Here is a 17256-nt window from a genome sequence, read left to right as displayed (position 1 = left end):
CATTCACAGTGATTCCATTTGTATAATGTTTTAAAGTAAAACCAAATGACATGCCGTCTAAGGATGAATATGTGGGTGTAAAAACCATGAAGAAAAGCAAAGGGATGATGAGGACAGAGCTCAGGATGGGGGGGTGGGGGGACGTGTTGGGGCAAGTGCCTGGCAGATGGGGGAGCCCGGGATCCAGTGGCGAGGGAGGGACTGGTCTTTGGAAAGACCAAGAGACCTTCTCCCATTGGGACAGGGACAATGACTCCGATTACAAATTCAGGTGAGTTTGTAGATTGGGAAATTGGAGGTTGTGAGGTAATAGAAGACAGATACAGCGGGCTTTGCCCCTGGTTCCCGACACGGGGCGCCTGAAACCCCTGTCCGTCCTACGTGGTGAGAGCACGAGGAGCAACTCCCGTTCTCCTGAGGTGACTCTGCGTGGGCTCCCGGACGGGGGCGGGTCGGCTGAAAGGCCAAGCCATGATGAGACGCTTGGAATTCGCAGCCCTCCTCACCCCCACTTACCCAGAGAGGGACAGGGGCTGAACATGGAGTGGTGATCGGCCCTGCCTGCTTGAAGAATCCTCCGTAGAAATCCCGATGGCACAGGGTTGCGAGAGCCTCTGGGTGGGGGTCGGGGTGCGTGTGGATACTTCCACGGGCGAGAGGGTGACACATTCCAGCTTCACGGGGTCAGATTTCCTGCACTCGGGACCCTCCCAGATTCGCCCTATGTATCTCCTCATCTGGCTGTTCTTTATCATGTCCTTTAGTCAACGGTAAACCTAAGTAAGTGTTTCCCGAGTTCTGTCAGCTGCTCCAGCAAATCAGCTGGACTTAAGAAAGGGAACCTGTGATCGGTTGCCAAGTCAGACAGAGGTTGTGGTCACCTGGGAGCTACTACTTGTGACCGGCACCTGAGCCCTGACCTGGGGGCTGACACCACCCCCAGGTAGACCACAGCATCACAGCAGAGTTAAATCACTGGACATCCCCCGGGCGTCACACAGAATTGCGTGAGTGGGGACCTTCCCCCTATGTGGGGTGACCAGATGTGTGGGACGTGGACGTTCTGTGTGAAAGTAAAGGAGATGCACAGAGGAGGGGGCACTGGGTTTCGTAATACAGGGGCAGCTGCCTCCGCTGTCTCTGTTGGAGGAAGCACACAGGGAGGGTCTCAGCTGACGTGTGTGAGGACATGGGGGACATCTGAAGTGACAGGGGGTACGGTGTTATCCGGAGCATCAGAGCCGTGCGGGCCGGTGGGCAAAAATGCTCAAGGCAAAGACTTAGAAGAGGGTCAGTCGCGGTGGGGACACGGTCAAGGTTGGAGTGCCGGTGGAAGTGGGGCAGAGACCTTGACCCTGGTTCTCAACCAGGGAACCACCGCCTACCCCCTGGAGGCAAGATGTGTGGGGACCTTTGACGTGGCAATGACTGTGGACTGTCTTGCAGGAGGCACTGTCCCATCCCCGTGGCAACAGAGACTGGGGGGAGAAACACAGGGCCAGGGTACAGGATGGGACATCTGTGTGCCTGGAGTCCCTGCACATGAATGAGGACAGGAACGTGGTGGAGGGGAAGGTAGGCAGGAGGGAGAGCAGATGGCAGCGCTGAGGGTCACCAGGGAACACGGGCTCAGCGGAGCTGGTGGTTTGGGACCACCTGAGGGGTCTGCATGATACCGCGACACCAGCGGCGCAGAGCTGGTAGTTTGGGAGGGAGGAGGAGGAAGTGTTGGAAGCAGCAGCGGCAGGTGCGGGGGGGGGGGGGCACAGGCTGGGAGTGCGCACCTGCAGGGGACAGCTGGGCTCCAGAGGAAGCAGTCTGCCTGCTGCACACTGGGAGTCCCAGTGGGAGGGGCCCAAGCGGCGGGGCAGGCTCGGTGCAGTCAGTGGTGCAGAGTACCGGGTCCTGCACAGATCGCACAGACGGGAGGTGCACACAGCAGGGCTACAGTAAGCCCATTTCTCTTTTGTCTGGTCTACAAAATCCACTGACAGATGCAAAGTGACTTTTTTTTTTTTAAGACTTTATTTATTCATTTGACAGAGGTCACAAGTAGGCAGAGAGAGAGAGAGAGAGAGAGGAAAGCAGGCTCCTTGCTGAGCAGAGAGCCTGATGCAGGGCTCGATCCCAGGACCCTGAGATCATGACCTGAGCCGAAGGCAGAGGCCCAACCCATTGAGCCACCCAGGTGCCCCCAAAGTGACTTTTTTTGCAGAGATGCTGGTCTTCTGTGGATTGTCGGCTGCCCACCGGGGGCCTCTGCGAGGGCCTCTCCATGGCACCCACCCGCTGACCCTGGTGGGGCGGGGGGGGGGAGCAGGAGGCTGCAGGGTCCTTCTGCCTTTGATTAGGGCTGAGTCTGGTAGCCCTGCTTGCCTTAGTCTTTCTTGCTTCGGTTTGGTGACCTCAAAACCCCAGTCCCCATTTGGGTGGATAATCACGTAGACAGGGCCCTGGGCGGACAGAGTAACTTGTCCTTGTCTAATTTTCTGCTGCCCTGCCCAGTGCATATCCCTTTCCCAGCAGAGCCAGCAGAGCGGGTTGTAACCCCCTCCACCTGAGGGGTCTGGCTTCCGGCTTTGCCGACCTTATTCCCAGGTCCACCTGTCCGCAAAGCTAGGCCAGCCTGTTGGGCTCCCTCTGTAGGGCAGCAGCTTCTGGAGCATCTGAAGGTTGCTCAGGCACTAGCTCCCACCAATCGCTGGGGGTTAGGGGGTGAGGACACTAGTGTGGTAGCCACTGGCTCCCCTAGCTGGGCCGGCGGAGTAGCCAGAAGTGTTTGGTGGAAACAGGCAACTGCTCCCGAATGAGGGGGTCACAGAGGAGCTCTGGGTACAGGGCTCTACTGTGCTCAACAGCATGGGAATGGAACGTTCCAGATTGGGGCTGCAGAGCCCTCCCCATCGGGACATGGCTGCAGGGTACAGGTACGCCCGTCCAGCCTCTGGCAAAGAATGCCTGCGTGACCCAGTTGGGAAAAGGCCCTTCTTAACTCCCGTTAGCTCCTCTCCTTGGTGCTGAGAAGGAAACTGTGCCCACTGCCCAGGGTGGGGTCAAGGTGCCATCTTCTTGGGGAGGATGTTCTTTTTGGGGGAAAGGATCAAAGGTAGGAGTCTGAGAGGGCTCAGCAGTTCTCTGGGCTCAGAATCTGTAAGGAAATGGGTAGCTGCCTGCGTCCAAGTTACCTCTTGGAAGTACAGTCGAAGCCATTCATCTTTATTAGCACAGATTTCCGCAGACTCAGAACAAGGTCAGGGTCTGGGTGGTGAGAACTTGGGGAGGGTAACGGGGAAAAGGAGCTATTGTCTCTCCGTGTACTCGGCATCTTCTCTGTAGGCAAGACCAGCTGCTTGACCAGATCTGAGTTTGGGACCAACTTGTTGGAGGCTGTTTGGAACCTACTCAGATGGGGCACTGGGAGGGGGGGAGGTTCCCTTCGGTCCCCGTGCTTGAGGGGAGAACACATGCCTGTCCGTCATTCCTTTTTAGCAGGGAGGGGGCCGCCAGCAGTTATTTAACAGCACTTAATTTAAGAGTTTTTGAGTTAGTGGAGGGACATGCTACTCAGCTAGGTACAAAAAAGCCAGCGGAGAAGGGCAGGGCCATGCTGAATGCGCTAGACAGAAGCGGAGCAGGTTTACGGGGAACAGGGAGCCCGCGTGTGCAGCGGGGGCTCTTCCTCTGCGGGCCACCCCCCTGCGCTCTGGGCGCAGAGCAGAGAGGATGTGTCTTCCCTCCCAGCCTGCTCCCATGGCCCAGGAGCTGGGCGCTGACACCCGCCGCCGCTGTGAGGAGTGTGGCCATGCTCTCTGGGAGCTAAGGACTTGGCCAGTGGACTTGGGCTTGAGGGCAAGCACGTGAGTCAGCGCGTGGGTTGACCAGAGGGCCGACCGCATCCACAGAGCAGATGGCAGCCTGGGGTTTTAAGAGTCACCGCCCACCACACCACAGCTGTAGTCAGAAAGCACTAGGAAACATTTCTTATAAAAGTATTTTTTAATAAATTGATGTATTTCAATGTTGTTAACATGATAGCCCAATGCTATATCAAGGTAGCAAAAGTGAAATTCCTGGTATTTTTTTTTTTTTTATATATAAACACTATGAATGACCGTACATTTGCATTCAACTTCACAAGAAATGATCTTCAGGTTCATGAAGATTCTTTAACAGCTGTAACACCTCTCGAACAGTGAAGATGTGTATGGACTGCGTAGACAAGGCGAGTCTGATGACTGAGCCGCACCCTAAGACCGAACGGAAGGGAAGGGGACGCCGCGGCAGCATGGCCAGCTTGCGGAACAAAACCCAAAGGAAATACAGCACGGATCGACACGACCGAGTATCTTGCAGAAACGGAGCCATAAGAAGACAACACAGATTCGAGCCCTGAAGCAGTGAGTGTGTTTCTACCCGTTTCGTGATGGAGAGAAGCCACGGACACGGAGTCCCGCAGCGCGTGCAGCAAGGACTCTTCTGGCACACACGAAGGCACCCATCGGCGAACCCCGGGCCTCCCTGCTCTGTACAGATGCTGGTGAAGGGAGCTGGGCGCTACTGCTGGGGTCAGAGTGGCGGCCGGCTGGGGGCAGGCCTCCGCCAGAGCCTCTCTCCGCATCTCCTCCTGCAGTTCCAGAGGCCACTTTCCAAAGCCGATGCCCCCTTCTTAGGGTTGACAAAACGAACCGACCGACCCAAGCAAGGGCACTGAAAACCAACAGAAACCAGAAGCTCTGACCCCCCCACAGTCTGTCACTGTCCAACCCACCGTGAGAAATGTGTTTCGCTTGGTTCCCACTACAGAGAGCATCTCTGACTCCGCCACGTCACATGTACCCTAACGGACACGGATTTTTCTGAACAGGCCGTGAACAAGGGACAAGGGAGAGCTGGTAAAGTGCTAGTCCATTAAGTCCAACCGCAACTTTGAACTACAGAGGGGAACTGGTTTAAATGAGAGTTTCCAAAGTAAAGACGTTTCTTTCTTTTTCAACCTCAAGTACCCCTGGACGGCAAGCAATCTCACACCCAGGATTTTGGCTGATGACTGCTACTATGAGGAGCAGCCTCAGGCCATTATTTATTTCTACCAGGCCCCTTCACGCTATTTTTCACTCCAAATGCCGCAGATGAAAGTAAATACAACAGGACGATGGAGAAATCATTTGTGCGCGAGGCGCTGGCCTCCGGCTAAGCACTGACGGGATGTCCCTGGCGTTCTAGAGGGGTCTAACGGGCGGCCACTCCTTCATGCGGGTCAGCAGTGCAGACTAAAATCATGTCCACCAGAATGGACAGGAAACAACCGTCACCCACCACCGTATTTAAAAAAATCCCAAGCAAACTGCCTCTGACACTTTCCACTCCTTGGCTTCTGGCGCTAGGGCTCTCCTCTGAGGGAACACATACCTGGCCAGAGTCTTAGTGTTTGATTCTAAATCTCCTTTTGAGGCCTGAACCGAGTCCACTTCTCACAAAGACCATATACTCCTTCCTTCCTTCGGCCGTGTCTCTGAAACCAGCCCTCTGCACCCTCTGAAGAACCAAGGGCAGAATGGCCGAGGCTTTCCTCTCCAGAAACGGAACAGTCAGAAGCGTAAATTAGGTTAAGTGGCTTCATTTTCCTCAGGTCAAAGCTTCTAACCCAAGGTTTGGTTTCCCTAGGAACAGCGTGTGCTTCAGTTGGTAAAAATGAATCAAAATCAGCTGAATGGAAAAGTTAAAAATGTCCTTTACTGAAAGGTATGGATCTTCACAAAGCGCTCTAGCAAACAACGCAATCGAGAAGTCTGCATGAGAGCAGGTGCCTTTGAAACTAACCGTCTCAACAGAGCTGAAGTCACTGCCTCGGATTAACTTCTACGCCGCATCCAATATTCTATGTAGGACATTCATTCTTAAGGCAGAAAAATTGAATCTGACACGTAATGACTTGGCTCTTACGTCCAGGGGTCAAACGGGAAGCAGCCTGCGCACACCGAGTCCTTGCTAATGAGGACTCGACGGCGGCAGCCAAGTTCTCCCTCAGAGCAGGTTCTGTAAGAGACACATCTGAGAGAACAGAAAAAGATGACTTTTAAGACACACGAATATCTTCCAACAAAAAGTCAACGAGACTCGGTTTCCTATGATGAGGGGACACGACTGGTAGGTAAGACCGCGGGACGGCGGAGTCGCTCGCTGGACGGTGTTACTTCAGCCCCCGGTTCTCAAGGTCTCGTGTAACAGGCGGCCCGACCAGTAAGAAAGCAGCTGCACGTCACCTCACACGGCTACTCAGAAGGTTGTCGCCTGGACCTCCCCCCCCGCCCCATCCCCCGTTGTGGCGGCCCGGGGCGGGGAGGGTAGTGGACGCACAGAAATGAAGGTGAGGCCCCCAGCGCGCGTGCAAAAATACTCCTCAGCGACCAGCAAGGGAATCTTCAATGAAAACGAACTTAACGGACAGAATCCGAGGTGTCTGAGCCGGACGGACACAGGAAGGGGCCCGCCTGCTGAGCTGGACCAGTATTTGGGACGCAACCGTCCCCCCTCCCCCCACCTCCCTGGCCTGGATCTGCCTGGGGACCGCGCTCCCTTGCGGGGCCGCGAGCCACCGCCCTCAGCCCCTCAGCCCGGGTGCTCCTTCCCCCCTGCGTCCCGAACACGGACAAACCAAACACGAACCTAAAAGACCACTCGTAAGCAGGGGACGGTGACTGGCTGCTCTGGGACCTGTCGCGTGCCTGGGGGCCCCACCGCAGCTCCGCCGGCGGGAGGCTACAGAGCCGGCCCGCCTCGCCCGCTGGGGCCGCGAGTGCTTCCGTATTCCACGGTGGCAGGAGTCCATGCACGATTCGTAAACAGCGATACAAAATACTGTAAACATAACTGAACAGAGCTCGTATAAAACAGAAGGAAATCCAAATTTACAAGTGGGTAAAAAAAACCAGAGGGCGGCTTCGTACAAAGTTCTCCCTCCTGCGCCGAGTGATTCTTTTGATTACAAATATAATCCTGAGCTGAAAATCTGGGATGGGGGGGAGAGCCATCTTTGCATACAGAATGTCCAGAGGACGCGTGCTCTTGTACTTTTCTCTAGCTGACCGTCCCCTGTCCGAGACAGCTCTGGGGGGGGGGGGGCTTTGGAGACGCTTAGAGTTTGGTGTGGCGCCCGGGCCTGGGGCCGGCCGCGGCGCTGGCCACAGAGGCGGACGCGGCGGCGTCCTCGGCCTCCTCCAGTTCGTCCTGCAGCTCCTGGCTGACGCTGGACTGCAGGGCCGCGGGCGTGAGCCACTCCTTGGGGAGGCAGCTCTGTAGGAAGGGAATGCAGGAGCTGAAGTAGGCCAGCCGGTTGATCCAGCGAGGGATCTCTTTCCCGCAGAGGATCTGCGGACGACAAAGGGTGTCGGGTTAGGTGAGAAGGATGACGTGGGCCTGGCCCGGTGCCAGGGAGTGGGGGAGGCAGGGGGTGCCCCGGAAACCTTGCTCCCGGGCCTCCGGGGACACGCGGCACCTGCCTTGGGAGCCTGGGCCCTCCCGGCAGCCCCATCCCCCCTTTCTGCGGAGCCTTGTCCGAGGAGCTCGCTGTCTGCATCTCTCTCTACCCCGTGGACTTCTGTCCCTGACCCACTTCTCCCAAAGCACTCGCATCAGCTGAGAAAGCCCATCTCCCCAGACGCAGCCCTGGCTTCGGGAGTCCGGGGCAGGAGCGGGGCCGTGCCCAGGACGAGGCCAGAATGCCCGGCTGCCTTTTGTCCGCAGACTCCGCTGGGGGTGGCGGGGGCAGACGTGGGGCCAGGAGGGTCCCTCTGGCTGATGGTGTGTGGCTCTCTGCCCACTTCCTGCCCTGACCCTGTCCTTATGACTCTGGAGCCACAAGCCACGGGCCACCTATCTCAGAGAGCGAGAATTGGGTCTTCCACAGCAAACTTCACTCTTTCTTAACGCTCCTGCCTGTCCGCAGGCAATGCTGGGCTTCCTGAGCCCCCCACCCCCACCCCCACCCCTTGCCCTGCCCTGTCCTCCTGGCAGTTTCGCCTCCAGTCACGTCAAAGTCACAGGCTAGGATCCGGACATCTTATCTTAGCTGGTGACTCTGGAAAAGAAGTCAAAGTATCATAGTCCAAAAATCACTAAAATATAAACAAACCAGGACCTGTAATTAAGCAAGGTATCTCCTCTCTCTGAAGGGGTAGCCTTACCTGACAAACGTCACTTTCCCTTACATACAACGTCTCTGACTTAACCACAGGGCAAGTCTCACTTAGGGAAGTGGTGGCATTGTTCTGACCAAATTCGGTCACCCGCCAGGCAGCACAGAGAGACGGTACTCAAAGTTGTCTGGGAGAGGCGCCTGGGTGGCTCGGTTAGTGAAGCGGCTGCCTTCAGCATGGGTCATGATCTCGGGGGTCCTGGGATTGAGCCCCACGTCAGGCTCCCAGCTCAGTGGGGACTGAGTCTGCTTCTCCCTCTCCCTCTCCCCCTCCGCTCGTGCTCTTTCAAATAGAATCTTTAAAAAACAAATACATGAGAAATGTGTCCGTGAACTTGATCTGGGGGGAAGCCGAGGGGTCACCTTACACGATACCACTCCCGTCTCTCTACTGTCAGAAACCCAGGCAAACAAGTTTTATGTTGTATTTCAGAGCCGAGATGCACCGGGGAAGGACACCCGCACAGCTGCAGGGGAAGCGCGAAGGCGTGGCGAGCACCGTGCGGGTCAGCGACAGCCACCGCGGACTATTCCCTTCCTCCGAACTACTTCCCAAGTCCTGGTTCTACCCAATGAGCTACCTTCCTCCCAACGCCCGGTGGTGTGGCCTGATCAGCCGAAAACGTGGTAGGAAGAACAGTCTCCTCTTCTGGTAGGTGGATCGTGCTGCGACAGGCCACACCCATGGGCTGAGTTCTTCGTGGCGGAGTCCAGTCTGGGACCAGTCCCCTCTCCCCCCTGACCCTCTCAGAAGCGTGCTGGTCCTCTGCCAAGCCAATGTCTCGAAACTTCGAGTCCATCCATGAGTCATTCAGCATCGTGACTTGAAGTTTGAAGAGAGGAGGGCCAGCTGTGACACTAAATGCATTATGTACGCCCGTGTACCTGCTGCATCCAGATGTAAAACACACTTCTTACGGTGGGTGGTGGTTTACGGAGCAAAATTACTTCAACCAGTAACTCCCCTTGTAGAAAGCCTCCCCCTGACACACACCAGGGAGAGCTGGTCCAGCACTGTGTGGAAGGGCAGGGGGCCGCCCCCGTCTTGTTCTGGATCTTTCCCCACCATGTACGACGGGCACTGTGGGCCTGTCGCCTTCGGCCTTTATTGTGGTGAGATAGTTCCCGCTCTACCCACTTCATCAAGAGAAAATTATCGTAAGCGGATGTTGAATTTTGTCGAATGCTTTTCTGGACCTACTGAGATGATCATATGATTCTGATTTTTCACTTTAAGGTGGCGTATCACACTGATTGATCTGCAAATGTGGAACTACCCTTGCGTCCCTGGGAAAAGTCCCACCTGATCCTGGTGTAGAATCCTCTTAACGCAGTGTTGGCTCTGGCTTGCTATATTCTACTGAGGGTTTCTGCATCTCTGTTCATCCGGGATGTGGGCCTGTGATTTTCCTTTTTTTGTGGTGTCCTTGTCCGGTTTTGGTATTGGGGTGTTGCTGGCCTCACAGAAGGAGTGTGGAAGTGTTCCCTCCTCTTTCTTTTTTGGGGAAAGGTTGGAAATTAGGTATTAAATCCTTGAATGAAGTTCGGTAGAATTCACCAGTCAAGCTGTCTGGTCTTAGACTTTTGTCTGCTGGGAGGTTTTTGATGCAATCTCCTCAGTAGTAACAGGTCTAGCCAGATTTTCTATTCCTTATAATTCCGCTTCAGAAGACAGCGTTTCTAGGAATTTGTCTGTCTTTTCTTGGGTCATCCAGTCTGTTCACAGCGTTTCTCTTATGAGACGGAAAACTTCTCTCTTTTGTTGAACCTGAAGCATTGATTTCGGTTATACCCTTTAGGGTTCCTGGCCTTAAGCCAGTTAAAACAAATCCCACTAAGCATCGAGGTTCATTTTAGAAAGCCAGGTGGCGCCCACCTTCAGTGTCGGTACAAACCATCTTTACCGGGTCGGACGCATCGTTCAGAACCTGCGCGATCTGGCCAGGAACCCGAAGTCGGCCCGAGAGGTTTTCGGGCCCGAGGCAATGTCATGACGGGGAACACACCCAGAAAGTAAAACCCCAGAGGGCACGCGGTTACCCCTAGAACAGTCAGTTTATGATGTCAGGGCACCCCAAGCAGGGCACACGGGTCAGGCAGTCCGGGTTAAAAGGTCTCCAGCCACTGCACTCTGTCTCTGGGAGTGAGCACCAAGGGCCTTGCTCTAGACCGAAGCCTTCTGTCCCCTCTAAGCTGGCGTGCTGCCACCATCCACTATCATGCATGGAAGAGGGGCCTCTGGGGGGCTCGGCCCTGGGGCACAGATTAGTGGGCCAACCAGGGATCTGAGTGCCCCCCACCTCTCCCGCCTGTGACCCACGACACAGACCTCACCAGTCACCGAATCTGCCAGAGCCTCGACCTCAGACCCCTGGCCTCCAGAAAGGTGAGAAACAAAGCTCTGCTGTGGAGAAGCCGCCCGGTCTGCGCTCTCGGGCTCCAGCCACCAAACGCACGAGATGACGGGGCTTCTGCCCAAGGGTTTCCAATCGAGCCTGGAAAACCGGCTGAATCTTGGTTCCGGAGGGTCTGCCTAGAGACGGTCGGATCCAAACAGCTGTTTGTCCGCGACGCGAGGTCGTGGGCCTCGCAGGTGTGGAAGCCGCGTGCGGCAGGTGTAGGAACAGGGCGGCAGCCCGGTGGGACTCCATGTCCCCGCAGCGGCCCAGAGAGGCCGAGCGCAGTGTTTTTCTTTAGGACAAGGGAAGGCGCAGTGTTGGACAAGAAAGGTTATGACGGCCGCTCCACTTCTCTCCTCCTGAGGGGCTGCGGTTTGGGGCTTGTTTGTTCTTGTTATGAGATCGGCGTGTGCCGTTTAGCAATCCTAACTTTACTTTTTACAATTGTCCCTGCTCTCATCCAGCCCTCTCTCTGATCTGAGAAGGATGCGCACAGGAGGGACAAAGAGTTCTTACTGGAAATATTTTTATGTACCTGAACCAGACAGCCATATCATGTTTAGGGATTTGTCAGGGTAAAATCCTGAGTTTTCAGAAAATTTCAAAATGGGTTCATACAGGCACTCCCTCTACCCTGACCACTTACCTAGGAAACAGCCTAGAGAAGATGGGCCGGTGTCTGCGGGAGGAGGGCGGTCCGGCTGCCAGCCCCCAACCGCACCAGTCGTGGCCGGAGCCGCCCTGAAGCACCCGGGGAGGGGGCGTCGGGAGGAGCAGCAGGGGCTCACAGTCCTGGCGACGGGCTTTCCCCCCACTTGCAGTTTTGGCAAGAATCACTGGTTACGGATTCAATCATTCCCCGTATTGGAAACTCGAAGCTAATGAGCAACTCAATGCAGCCAGTCCCAGCAGGAAAAAGCCCTTCCCAGGGGCATCTGCAAGGAAGCCAGGCCGGCCGGTCAGCGTCCCTAACTTTCATGGTGTAGGGGTCCGAGGACAGTGTCCTGACCTGCAATGGTCCCCAGGGACAAGTCCCGTTCCCTGAGCCTCTAGCTCTCAGTATAGCAGGGAGGGTGGCAGACGGCACCGGGTTTCAGTCTACGAGTCAAGCCCAGCCAATTAGGATTGTGAATTCAGAATTAAAAAAAAAAAAAATTAAAAAAGGCCGCGGCATTTCTTCTGGCAGGAGTGAGGTTGAGATGCCTTGAGGCCAGGAAGCAACATGCAAGTATTCCCTAAAGCCCTTTTCTTAAAACCTGCTACAAAATGTGCGCATCAGGCCGGATAATCAGCAACCTCGATGGGTCAGACATCTGATCTTACAAGAGCTCATCAGTATCTAAAAACTGCTTTTTAATACTTTGAAGTCCCCCCGGACATGGTCTCTTTCACGTCCTCTCCCTCACAGTCTCCCAGCAGCAACCTTAGAGGTGACGGCCGTCCGGGGAGATCCCGGCGGGGCAGGGGAGCAGAGATGCGAGCAGCAGGGAGAGAGTCAGCGTGGTGCCCGCCCTGCTCCCCTGCCTCCTTGGCTCAGGCCTGGACACCTTTTAACCACATGCCCTCTCATGAGGAGGAGAGAGCAACACAAAAGTTTTAGCACTTTGGGCCGCCTCCAAACTCAACTTTTGGGGATCTGGGGGGCTTTTCTCTTCCTGCCGGGAGGAGAGGACAGATCCGGGTATCACCTGGGCCACACTTGGTCCCCCTGACGTCCGCAGCCTGGCGGAAACAGCGGGGGGATCCAGACGCCGGGTCTCCTGGGGCCGGATCGACCGTTCCTGATTGTGTAGGCTGCCTCCCCTGTAACAACGGATGACAGCCCAGCGGCTCCTCCAGACCCCAGATGAGGGCACAGCGGCCCTGTCACATGAGGTGACTGGATTGGGTGCTTGCTACTGTCTCTGCCAATTTTAACATTTACGGATCCCTATGGATCCCCGGATGAGGGGACAAGCAGGGTTAAGAAGGATCTGAACCACCTTCTCTCGTTCCCAAAAGGCAACCGGGTCACCTCAATAGTGTCAGCGTGTCGACAAGACTGGTGCTGCCTCTCCGGCTTCCACACCTGGGTGAACCGTCAGGGATCGTGAGAATGTGAAGACGCCGACTCCGTGCACCGTGGCGGGACCCTCTGTGCAGCGGGCGCAGGACGCATCCTCCAAGCAGCACAGCGTCCCCACCATGGGTCTGTCCGAGAGCCGAGCTGTGGCAGCTGCAAGGGCAGGGGAGAAGGCCGGGGAGCCGGGGAGCCGGGCACGCACGCTCAGGCCACCGAGGCAGCGGCTCCACCTGTCCTGCCCGCCGTCCGGGTCCTGTGGGGCCTGGCGCTGCCCCTGCCTCTGGCCGCCAAGAGTCGGCGAACTGGGAAGCTCTTCGAGTGCCCGTTAATCTGCTCGACCTTGTTTCCTAATCTTGTGATTTCTTCCCTCCGTCTCCTGTGTCCAGGTCCTACGATTCTGATCTAGCTCCGATCTCCCACTTGGGACTCAAAAACTCCCAAGGCAAGCGCGTGCCCGTGTGTAAGCCGGCGGAACGAAATTCCCAGAGTGGCAACACAAACGACTTAGGAACAATTTTCAGAGCTGGGGGGAAAAAACCTCACACTGGAACTGAAACAGAAAAAGAAGAATCTCGTGGCTGAGAGGCAGCCGTCGCTCAGGCATTGCTTTCTTTCAAGAGCAAGTTCCAGGCTGTGAGAAAATGAATCGGGAGCCGAGGAGACGATCGTGGGTCATCGGTGCGCCCTCTCCCCGCGGCCGCGGCGTGGTCGGGGGCACGGTCGGAAACTGCGCCCACTCGGAAGCTGCGGACCTCAGGGAGCTCATTCATTCCTACAGGACAAGGGGCGCCACGCTCCCCCGACACGAAGGCCTGTGCTTACAGGAGACACGCAGGCGGCGGCGAAAGCAGACAGCGAGGACGCCGGGCCCATCTTTTGCTCGAAGGATCTGCGGAGAAAGCGGCACTCACCTCCGACAGCGCCGAGGAGAAGTGATTGCAGTTCTTGTGCATGAGGTGGTAGGCGTTGCCCTTGTACTCCTTGCCCAGCTCCTCCACGATCTTCTCGATGTCGTCCTCCAGGAAGTCCGTGCTCCCTAACACCACAGCTTCTCTTGAAGAAAAAGGAGGAGGAAAGAAACACGATAGTGTGAGTCTGAAGTATTTCTAAAGTATTAAGTATTTCTTAAGTATTTCTAAAGGGCACGTTTAAGGACTGGCTTATTCCCGGGACTACTGTGACTGGCCTAACAAAGCCACAACAAACACGACTACAAGGTCAATGAGATACTTTTCAAAAGTTCTGTGGAGGCTCAACTCTCCTACAATAAACTCCGAGGTGCGCTACTTCTGCATCATACAGACGCAAACCTAGTCATTTTCTTGATGGAGCAGTGTGTCGTGTATTAAAAATGTGGGAACACGTTATTTTCCAAGGCCTGTGTATGCCGTCAGGTTATCAGAGAACCAGATCCATGCTGCAAATTTTCCCGCTCAATTACGCCAGCCCCTAAAGAGCTGGCCACAGTCACTTTCAGAAATCGTCTTTTATGTCATCTGCTTTTGTGCCACCGTGAGCGGAATTAAAACCAACCGATCAACCAAGCCCACCAATTAAAAAATAACCGCCCTGCACCTGACTCCCAGCTACCCTGGACTTGGAACAGACATTATGCAATAGAAAGCAGAATTTTAGTCACATACAACTTAGGAATCCAAGAAAACTGAAAATACTTAGAAAACCCCTTTACCAGTAGTCCTGTTAAAAGGGAAACCTAAGGATGGCATTATAGCCAATCTGTGACCGGCCAAGAAAACCGATGAACTTCATAGTGATAAAAATGTGTAGCCCTTGAGGCGCCTGGGGGGGCTCAGTTGTTAAGCGTCTGCTTTTGGCTCAGGTTATGATCCCAGGGTTCTGGGACTGAGTCCTGCATCGGGCTCTCTGCTCAGCAGGGAGCCTGCTTCTCCCTCTCCCACTGCCCCTCCCCTTGCTTGTGCTCTCTCTGTCAAATGAATAAATAAAAATCTTAAAAAAAAAAAAAAAGTTGCGTCCTATCCTGAATTTCAAGGTTATAACCTCATTTCACCACTTTTTACTTGGCAAATTAACGATCACAGGCTCAGAAGTTTCCTTAAAGCTCCTTGAACCTAAGGTTCTAAATAGCTCTTCAAATACAAACCTTCATTAAAAAATGGAAATTGGATTATCAAGCATTCAAATTCTCAGTGCTGCTGACTACTCATAAGGCTCCAGAGTATTTTGGGTATCCAAACATGTGATATACACACACCTTACTAATAGTTTCTCAGCTAACCAACTGCTCCATTATTTCAAATGTATAAACAGTATCCCTTTCATTGGGAAAAATGAAAAGATTAAAAAAAAATCCTACTGAATGGGGCACCTGGGTAGCCCAGTCAGGTAAGGGTCCCGACTCTTGATTTCAGCTCAGGTTGTGAGATCGAGTGCTGGGTCAGGCTCCACAGTGAGTGAGGAGCCTGCTTGGGATTCTCTGTCCCTCTGCCCGTCTCTGTGCCTGCTTGCGCTCTCTTGCTCTCTCTTAAACAGGAAAAAAAAAAAAAAATCCTACCCACCATTTCTTTTCTCTTCATGTATTTTTTTTTTAAATTTTAAACTTTATTTGAGTTTAAAATAAACTGTATTTGACACCCAATGTCACATTAGTTTCAGGTGTATGCAGAGTCAACAGCCCCATATGCTCTGCTCACCCCGAGGGTAGCTCCCACCTGAACCACACAGACACCTGTCACTGCCTGCCCTCTCCCCCTGCATGGGAGGTTGAGGGGAAACCACTGCTACATACAAACGTCTTCTAAAGCAGAACCCAAGTCCTACCTAGGTAAGAACGTTTTCCAAGTACACAAGGGAACTTACGTGGGTCCTGAATACAAGCAACAGACTAGGTTACGTCAGGCATTTCAGAGGGCCGATTCCCATCTTTATACAACTTCAGACAGATTCAGTTTTAAATAGTCAGCAACTACAACACCGTCAAAGAAACATTTTTAACTTCCTAGATTTTCGTCTCCAGAAGGAATTCTGTATGCTTGTAAACACACTTTGGCACCTAAGATAGCATAATAAAAATTATCCTCCCTACTTACTTAAATTTAAATGTTTCTCCTAGTTCAGAAGCATTTCCTGGGGAAATTTCAAATATTCCAGAAAAGGGGTAAGGATGGCCACCATAAGCAAATTCTGAAAAGAGAAAACTCATGATTTTTAGTATTTATCACACAAAACTTAATCAGAAATGCTGTATTAGCTTTAATAAACCATGAGGATAATAATGATACCATCTGAACATTTTGCAGGTTATCAATACTTTCACAAACATCTCATTCGGCTGTTACTCGTACACACCAGTTGATTCAAAAAACCTGAAACTACTAAAGAAAGATACTCAGAGGTGATCGAAAGATACTCCGAGGTGATCCATATCTCATGTAGGCTGGTGAGAGCAGAGTGATTACCACGGGGGAATGTGGTCTCTCTGCCTAGTTACTGTGCCAAACCAAGTGGGTGGTCCATTCTGTGTGTTGTCTTTTTCTAAATTAAAGCGGTCAAATGTTAAACTCGCACTTTACCGGAAAAGCTGTCTAATAACAATGATTTTGCACAGCTCCTGGGTTGAAGACTGTTGGTTTATCTTTGAGTAAGAGTGAAACATTAGCAAGCCCCTCATTCAAGAAAAAAAGAAGCTGCCACATTGACATATACACCTACACACACACTCTCCACAGCACGTCTCTGAGCCAGGAGGGGTCGGTGCGTGCTATAGGCTCACGAGAAATCAGCTCTGATCCAGAACAGAAGCAGACAGTGCTTTCAGATAAGGAAGGAACTAAAATTCCTGGGAGGAGATACTTAGATCGTGGTGGACTTATTTTCAAAATCACAAATGTTTAAATGAATCTCCTCGCTGACCATTCACTAAATATAATCGTGAAAGGTCAACGAACAAGGCACACACCAAGTTTCCTTTTGATCCAGACCTTCCAGAGAAAAAGCAAGGACCTGGATAAGGAATAAAGTGCCTGATCTTAACGACAGGATTTTATAAAACACTGTAGATAATCACGTCAGATGTGGAAAGGTAATGTTTAGTTGTTTTTTTTTTTTTTTTTTTTTTTTTTACTTCAATTCCAGTAAGAAAAGTCGTCAGCCATTTATTCCAGAAGTATCATTCCACTTTCAGGAGGATATTGACCTTAGCTTGGATAAGCCTCCCTGAACCTGCTTGGACCGTGTTTTTAATTCTTCCTAAATCACTTTACGGAGGGGAGCACTGACTAGACTGGTGTGAGGGTACTGACTAGTAGGCAAGAACACTCGGGTTCAAGTCCCCGTTCTACTGATCGGCAGCAGGACTTTCAGTAGAGCTGAGCTTGGGCTTCTTTGTTTGCAAAATGGAGCAAGTGCCACTTGTCCCCATGTCCTGCTCTATGTCACAGCGGCATGGTCATGCGGCTCAGAACTGGATGGCACTTAAAAGACTGGAACACACCACAGAAATTCAGTTAAAAAGCAACACACACAACTTTGGTGGAAGCCAAATCAAACAGGGGAAGTAAACCCACGGACGACGATGCGGCCCGCAGCGACAATCTGACTGCTAAGCCTTCGGGCAGAAGCCT

General features: G+C 53.3%; 1 protein-coding gene across 2 annotated transcripts in view; it reads right to left on the bottom strand.

Moving 5' to 3' along the window:
• Positions 1 to 6981: 6981 nt before the first annotated feature.
• The window catches only part of DESI2 (desumoylating isopeptidase 2), a 40532-nt gene continuing 30257 nt past the window's right edge, over positions 6982 to 17256 (bottom strand). For both annotated transcript variants that reach the window (XM_032317455.1, XM_032317456.1), the window contains exons 3-5: positions 15724 to 15817; positions 13567 to 13708; positions 6982 to 7368 (exon numbers count right to left, since the gene is read on the bottom strand). In XM_032317455.1, the coding sequence (XP_032173346.1) occupies positions 7135 to 7368; positions 13567 to 13708; positions 15724 to 15817 (470 nt within the window). In that variant the 3' untranslated portion in view covers positions 6982 to 7134. The remainder of the gene's footprint in view (positions 7369 to 13566; positions 13709 to 15723; positions 15818 to 17256) is intronic.

Source organism: Mustela erminea, chromosome 17 (genome assembly GCF_009829155.1).
Source record: "Mustela erminea isolate mMusErm1 chromosome 17, mMusErm1.Pri, whole genome shotgun sequence".
Classification (NCBI taxonomy): domain Eukaryota; kingdom Metazoa; phylum Chordata; class Mammalia; order Carnivora; family Mustelidae; genus Mustela; species Mustela erminea.
Note: the sequence above shows the minus strand (reverse complement) of the source record. Positions and strands in the feature narration are given on the sequence as shown.